Source organism: Triticum dicoccoides, unplaced genomic scaffold (assembly GCF_002162155.2).
Source record: "Triticum dicoccoides isolate Atlit2015 ecotype Zavitan unplaced genomic scaffold, WEW_v2.0 scaffold178512, whole genome shotgun sequence".
Taxonomy (NCBI): Eukaryota; Viridiplantae; Streptophyta; class Magnoliopsida; order Poales; family Poaceae; genus Triticum; species Triticum dicoccoides.
In genome coordinates this window covers 1-6,828 of record NW_021224886.1, presented here as the reverse complement: position 1 = coordinate 6,828, position 6,828 = coordinate 1, and the positions used below count along the sequence as shown (strand labels likewise).

The following is a 6,828-nucleotide window of genomic DNA, read 5'->3' as shown; positions in this document are numbered from 1 at the left end:
AATGGCTGGCGTTCTGGTGAGCACATCCATAGGAGCAATGGGTGCCGTCCTGGCAAAGTTAGCTGCTATGCTGGGGGACGAATACAAGCTGCTCAAAGGTGTCCGTGGTGACATCAAGTTCCTCAAGAAAGAGCTCGAGGCCATGTATGCCTTCCTCCTTGTCATGTCAGACGTGGAGCAGCCCGACGAGCAGTCCAAGATCCGTGTGAAGGCAGTGAGAGACCTGTCCTTTGAGATTGAGGACAGCATCGACAAGTTCATGCTGCTCGTCGAACCTGCGTCCAGTTGTACAGGTAATAGCTTCAAGGAGCTTATTAGCAAGTGCAAGGGAAAATTAACAGATATCAAGATTCACTATGAGATTGCAAAGGAGCTCAAACACATCAAGGGCCAAGTCAAGGAAGTGAGTGAGAGATATGCAAGGTATGAAATGGCAGATTCTGTATTAAATATTTCTTACTATGACATCTTGTTTAAATATTTCTTAGTATGTCATCTTGTTTAATATATGATAATACATTATAATGCTTGGTAATTTTTTTTGCGGGGATAATGCTTGGTAATTAAAGGTACACTATCTATGGTTCCTCCTCCAAACCTAGCAATGTAAAAGTTGACCCTCGAGTTCTGGCGTTTTTCAAAGATGCTTCTGAGCTTGTTGGAATAGACGGCCCAAGAGATGAGCTTGTGAGGTACCTGAGCGAGGAGAGTGAATCAGCAAATCAGCTAAAAATTGTCTCTCTTGTTGGATATGGGGGTCTAGGCAAGACAACTCTTGCTAACCAAGCCTATCACAAGCTCGGAGGAAGCTTTGAATGTCGGGCTTTTGTGTCGATTTCACAAAATCCTGACATGAACAAGATTTTGAGTTCTATCTTATCTCAAATCAGCAATGGAGAGACTGATAATCGGTTATTAGGGGATCAACAAACCATAATCAGCCATATCAGAGAATTCCTGGAAAACAAAAGGTATGTAATTATCATATAGTACTAGGATATTTATAACTTTGTTTGTATTATTTCACGAAACACTGTTCTCGGTATACTTGAAAAAATGGGTACACTTGTTATCTACAATTAATAATTGTGTAACCTTTTGATATTAAATTGCAATTTTACTTGTAGATCCCGTAGTAGCCTCCTAAATAGATAATAGCTTTAATATGACCACATTCTTCAACATATGTAAATTTGACCGATATATACCCCATCCGGCGGGTGGGCTGTTCTGGTCGGGATGGAGACGACGGTGACTGCAGATCCAACTCCTCGATTGGATCTGTCGCGGGGAGGCCTTCCGCCGACCGGCGGCGCGTGGAGGGGCCGGTGAGGAGATGCCGGATCTCTTCAGGAGTACCGACGGCGACGTACGTCTTCGGGGCGAGGTTCCGCTCGGTTCCAGCCAGCCGTGAGGTCGGGAATACGTGGCTTCCGGTGAAAATCGCGCCTGACTGCGGTCTTGGCGGACGGTGGCGGCATCTCGGGCGTCGTTACCTTCTGGAGACATCGTCGTTGCAGCACGTCAACCTGATCGGGAAGTTTCGGGGGGAACCCTAGATCTGGGTCTACCGGATCGGCGATGACGGTGCCTTCGGTGTCGTTCTCTCTCCTGGGGCATCGTTTTTGAGCAAGTGCTGGTTGGAGGGGACAAGAGGAGGAGCGGTGTTTCATCTTGTCCATTGATGACGGCGGATCTCGACGGCGTGGCGCAGTGGAGACTCGGCGCCCGATGAGCGGAGATGGACTTGCGCAGGAGGGTGACACTGTCTGGCGTCGGCGACACCTAGACCGGGCAAGGTAGATGCAGCTGTACAACTCTGAAGATGGATTGGTGGCAGATGGCTGCGGCGGCCTCATACCCGGCAGGCGTCCTGGTTGAGGAGCACGTCGGACTGGTGGGTGCCCATACCCGGCAGGCATCCTGGTTGGGACCTCAGGTCTTAGATGTTAGGTTTGACCACGAGGTCTGTTTGGTATTAATCCCAGACTATCAGCATCCCTTCATCAATTGGATAGGAGTAGCGACACTTTTGTTGCTTAGACGGTGGCTTCAGTCTTACTGTTGTATGACTTTATAAGGTCTTGTGTGAATAATTAATAAAGTGGCTTCATGCATCGTCCAGATGCAGAGGCCGGGGGTCCTCCTCCATTTCTAAAAAAATATATCTTAATATATTGGTAAAAACATTATTATAGTATTAAATGTTTTTCTTTATGATTATAATAATACTATTTTCATCTCACCAATTTTAATATTTTAAAATATATTATGCGTTAAAAGTTGGAGAAGTTTGACATCATGCATATATGATCTCATCTATTTACAGAATGGGCCTATATAAATTATGTTCATATTCTCTGTTTTTTGAACATTTCTACCTCATCTTAACTTGGAAATGTTTCCTATTCACAACAAATGTCAACTATCAATGATACGCACTGTAACTTATTGTATGCCAAAGTATTGTTCCACACTTTTCACATTGTATAAATTAACTGTCACAAGTTTGCCAACTCAGTACAAGAAAGAAGAATGAAAAGAAGCTCACCACAACTACATGAAAGAAGAAGAAAAAGAAAGCACACCACACCTCCTGTTTGAACAACGTAGATCCAAATAAAACATGAATAAACGAACCTATCCTCTCTGTCAGAACCTTGTCAAACGGAACTATCTGCAGCATGAATACACTGTTGTCTGTGATATTCTTGTTTTGATTATGTTTGTGATATTTTAGATCTTAATACCTTTGAGATAAGGCTTCTTTATGTGCTAGAAACCTAGGACCAGTTTTTCTAGCATGCAACGTTTATCACAAAGCCACTCAAAAGTCGCAACTTATTTAGAAATATTGCATATGTTATATGCATTAAGCAATGTACAAGTTAAAGGCAATGCATCTTTTCTAGTTCTGACTACAAACGAGCAAGAAAACATTTATCTCTCGTACAAAAGAGGAGGGATCTATACTAGTATTGACCGACGTACACTTGCCAAGCACACAGTCTTGTACAAAATCACTGCAGATATGCTATGAACACTGCTTCAATAACGTCAACTGTATGACTTTTGAAAACTATAATGCAGGTACTTTATAGTGATGGATGATATATGGGACGTACCGACATGGAAAATTTTGGAATGTGCATTATTCAAGAACAAATGTGGTAGTAGAATAATGACCACAACACGTGTTAATGATGTAGCTAGAGCATGCTGCTCTTCTGTTCGTGGTCTTATCTATAGAATGAAACCACTCAATGAAGATGACTCAAAGAAGTTATTTTACAAGAGAATATTTGGTTCTGAAGAGGACTGCCCTTTTGACTTGAAAGAAGCATCGGCAGATATTTTGAAAAAATGCGGTGGTTTGCCATTGGCCATCAATTCTATATCTAGTTTGTTGGCCACCAGGCAAACTAAAGAAGGGTGGGATCAGGTGCGATGTTCTATTCAATTTGCAAAAGACAAAAGTTCTGAAATAGAGGCAATGAATTATATTTTATCTCTGAGCTACTTCGACCTTCCTCACTATTTAAGGAGTTGCTTGTTGTACTTAACTCTGTTTCCTGAAGATTACGAGATCAAAAGGGAGCGCTTAGTGCACAGATGGATTTCAGAGGGTCTTATTTGCAGGGAAGATGGGGAAGATATTGTCGAGTTAGGAGATCGATATTTTCATGAGCTTGTTAATAGAAGTTTAATACAGCCAGTTCAAATAGGATATGATGGCAAGGCAAGTTATTGTCGAGTCCACGATATTATCCTTGATTTCCTAATTTCCAAGTCTGCTGATGAGGGCTTTTGTACCTTGTTAGGCAATCATTCCAATCTCACACATTTTTCAGATAGAAAAGTTCGTCGGCTCTCCCTAATGGGAGATGGTGAACAAGGAAATGGGATTAAACCAAATAAGTTGGATTTATCACATCTTCGATCACTTAGTACTTTTGGGTATGGTTTTGGCAAGCAAGTACCTTTCTTTCTGAAATCAAATGCACTCCGTGTGTTGGACTTGGAAGGGTGCCGTGGATTGAAAGACCATCATCTGAAAAATATTGGAAGATTCTCTCAGCTGAGGTACTTGAACATCTATGATACAGGAATATCTGAGCTACCAGGGCAAATAGGAGATTTGCAGTACCTAGAGACACTAAATGCATTTAGTGATTCTCTCGATGAGCTGCCCGAAACTATTAATCGGCTTCAACGATTGATGCATCTATCTGTTTCACGTTTCACTAGATTGCCAGATGGGATAGGAAACATGAAGAACTTGCGAGCACTTTGGAACGTAAACATCCTGAAGCAATCACTGAAGTTTGTGCACGGGCTTAGTGAACTGACAAAGCTGAGAACACTGACGATTAATTGGGATGCTGATGAGATAGAAGGCCGCAAATTATTTGGTCACAAGGAAAGCCTAGTGTCCTCCCTCTGTAAACTGGATGCATGCAACCTCCGTACCCTATGTATCTATTTAGATTTAGGAGAAAAGGATGGGCACCTAGGAGACAATCCTTTCATTCCTTCTCTAAATAGCATTCAAGATATTCATCTCTACGGTGGAGAGATATGTTGGATGACAAAATGGCTGGTCTCACTTGTCAACCTACAGAAGTTAACTATCTATGTTGCCGTGATAGAGCAGCAGGATCTTCAAATGATTGGAGATATACCTACTCTGGTTGAATTCAATCTGGATGTGTGTGGAACCTGCGTCGTCACTGACAGAGGATTTCAACAGTTGCAGAAGTTTGTGATCAAATGCAATGATCTGATGTTTGAATCCGGGGCTATGCCGAAGCTCGTGGAGTTTTGCCTCTCTATCCGTTCAATAAAGTTCAACTCTGCTGATAGCGGTGCTGGTGGTTTCGACTTTGGCATTTGTCACCTATCTTCACTTGATACCGTCCATGTCACCATAGATTGCCGTGGTGTGAGAGCTGCAGCTGTGGAGGCTACTGAGGGTGCTATCAGGAGCATGTCTCGGATACACCCCAACCATCCAACACTAGAGATCACAAGGAAATATCCAAACCAGATGTTATAAGATGAGTGAAAAAATTTGCGGTACTTGAGGTACAATTTTCTCACCTAGAAAACATACCTACTGGAAAGATTGTATTTTCATCTTGCACCAGCTCACATGTTGATATATATGTTTTGAATCAATTATTATCTGGTAATTTAAAGAGCACAATCAGTTGCTGGCCAATCATTTCTCATGATCATGCGATCTTTTTCGACAAATATTTTCTCATTTATTCGATCCAAATCAGAAATGTTAATTATCCAGTTTTTTTTCATTCGTCATTCTTATGTTATATGTGTAAAGTAATCTATTGTCTTGCTTGAAACTTCCCTCATGCATTGTTTGATCATGTCAGGAATACCCAAGCCAGAAAGCAAATCAGAATGCGTACATACCGTCCAGGTAAATATCCCTTCCAGTTAGTGTTGCGCAAATTTGGTGAATCATGAGTTGACACCATCCTGATATCACTTCTGCAGGTTGGGAGCTGCAACGTCTTTTTGAGCACGTGTTGGCAAAGAATTGGTAAGCGTCCACGACAAGGAGACATTGCCTGAACTGTTGGAGGAAGTACACATGGATGAGAATGTCAGGAACTCAAGCAAATTGGAATCGAGATCATGTTGTAATGATTTTCACTGCATATTCCTATGTTTCGACTGGAAATATCTCTGTTACTCCTCCTAAGAATGAATTAATGCTCATGAACAGGCACAATTGGCACTTGCTGTCAGGTGCTAAGAGCATGATATTACGGTTGGTACCTTTTTTTTGTTAAATACTGAATGTATCATGTACTGTAGTACCCTTTCCTTCAGGAAATTTAATTGAGGCGTGTTCACATTTTTGAAGATTTATCTTTCACAAACAATCAGTTGAACAATATGTAGCTTATGTAGTAAGCAATTTGTAAGGTCGGACAGTCTGTTCAGATACGAACCCAATTGTAGCAATTTGGTATCATCTAATCTATATATTTCTGAAGCGCCACGGTACCATATTTGTATCACATGATCTAGATATGGTGAACTAATTGTTGATCAAAATAAACATTGAAATGTAGGCGCTTTACATTCAAGGAGTACTTACAACTACAGAAAACATTATCATTTCACTGGAGAGAATTGGTTAGTGCAACTACTTACTCTTTAAAAATCTCAGCATATGACAAAGCGCCAGGACAGTTCCTTGCTGGTGGGTACTTTCCGAGGGACAAACTTCCCAGTGAGTTCAATCTATAGCCACAGAAAAGAAGTGGTGTGGTTAATTAATCATTAGTGTCTACGGTTAGATGAAATCACTGGACAGATGTGAATGTTACTGCTGTATCGCTGTTGGCAATACCTCAGTGGACAGATCAACCAACTGCAACAAAAGTGTTCACAGAGAATCGGTTTGTGAAAATATTTTTATCCAACTTTTACTTGAGCAAGACAGCAAACAGGCTGCGGGCGCGAGCAAGGTGATGGTTGGCTGAAGTTCATCGAACAAGTCGACGAAGACGTCGGCGGCGGAGTATCTCGAAAAGATGTCGGTGGCGTCCTCCAACCTTCGAGCTGCTCCACCACCGATTCCACGACAGCTTATACTACTCCCCCCGTTCGGCGCCGCTGCAAACGACGGCACGTCCTCCAGCCACGTCCAGGACGGGCAAGTCCAACGCGCCCCACGTAGACGTTCCGGCAGACGACGTCCACCGCGCATGGCTGCGAGAAGAGCGCTGCGGTCGGCCCCCATCACGGTAGCACGAGCGCACGCACGGGCCTTCCTGCCGCGGCCTTGGACCGGAA

General features: G+C 42.6%; 1 protein-coding gene across 1 annotated transcript; it reads left to right on the top strand.

Moving 5' to 3' along the window:
* Position 1: 1 nt before the first annotated feature.
* On the top strand, positions 2 to 5,840 carry LOC119344660 (disease resistance protein RGA5-like). The gene is made up of 5 exons (XM_037615040.1): positions 2 to 441; positions 585 to 971; positions 3,091 to 5,085; positions 5,394 to 5,440; positions 5,518 to 5,840. The coding sequence occupies exons 1-3, from the start codon at positions 2 to 4 to the stop codon at positions 5,054 to 5,056; spliced, it is 2,793 nt and encodes a 930-aa protein (XP_037470937.1). The 3' UTR covers positions 5,057 to 5,085; positions 5,394 to 5,440; positions 5,518 to 5,840.
* The last annotated feature ends 988 nt before the right edge of the window (positions 5,841 to 6,828 follow it).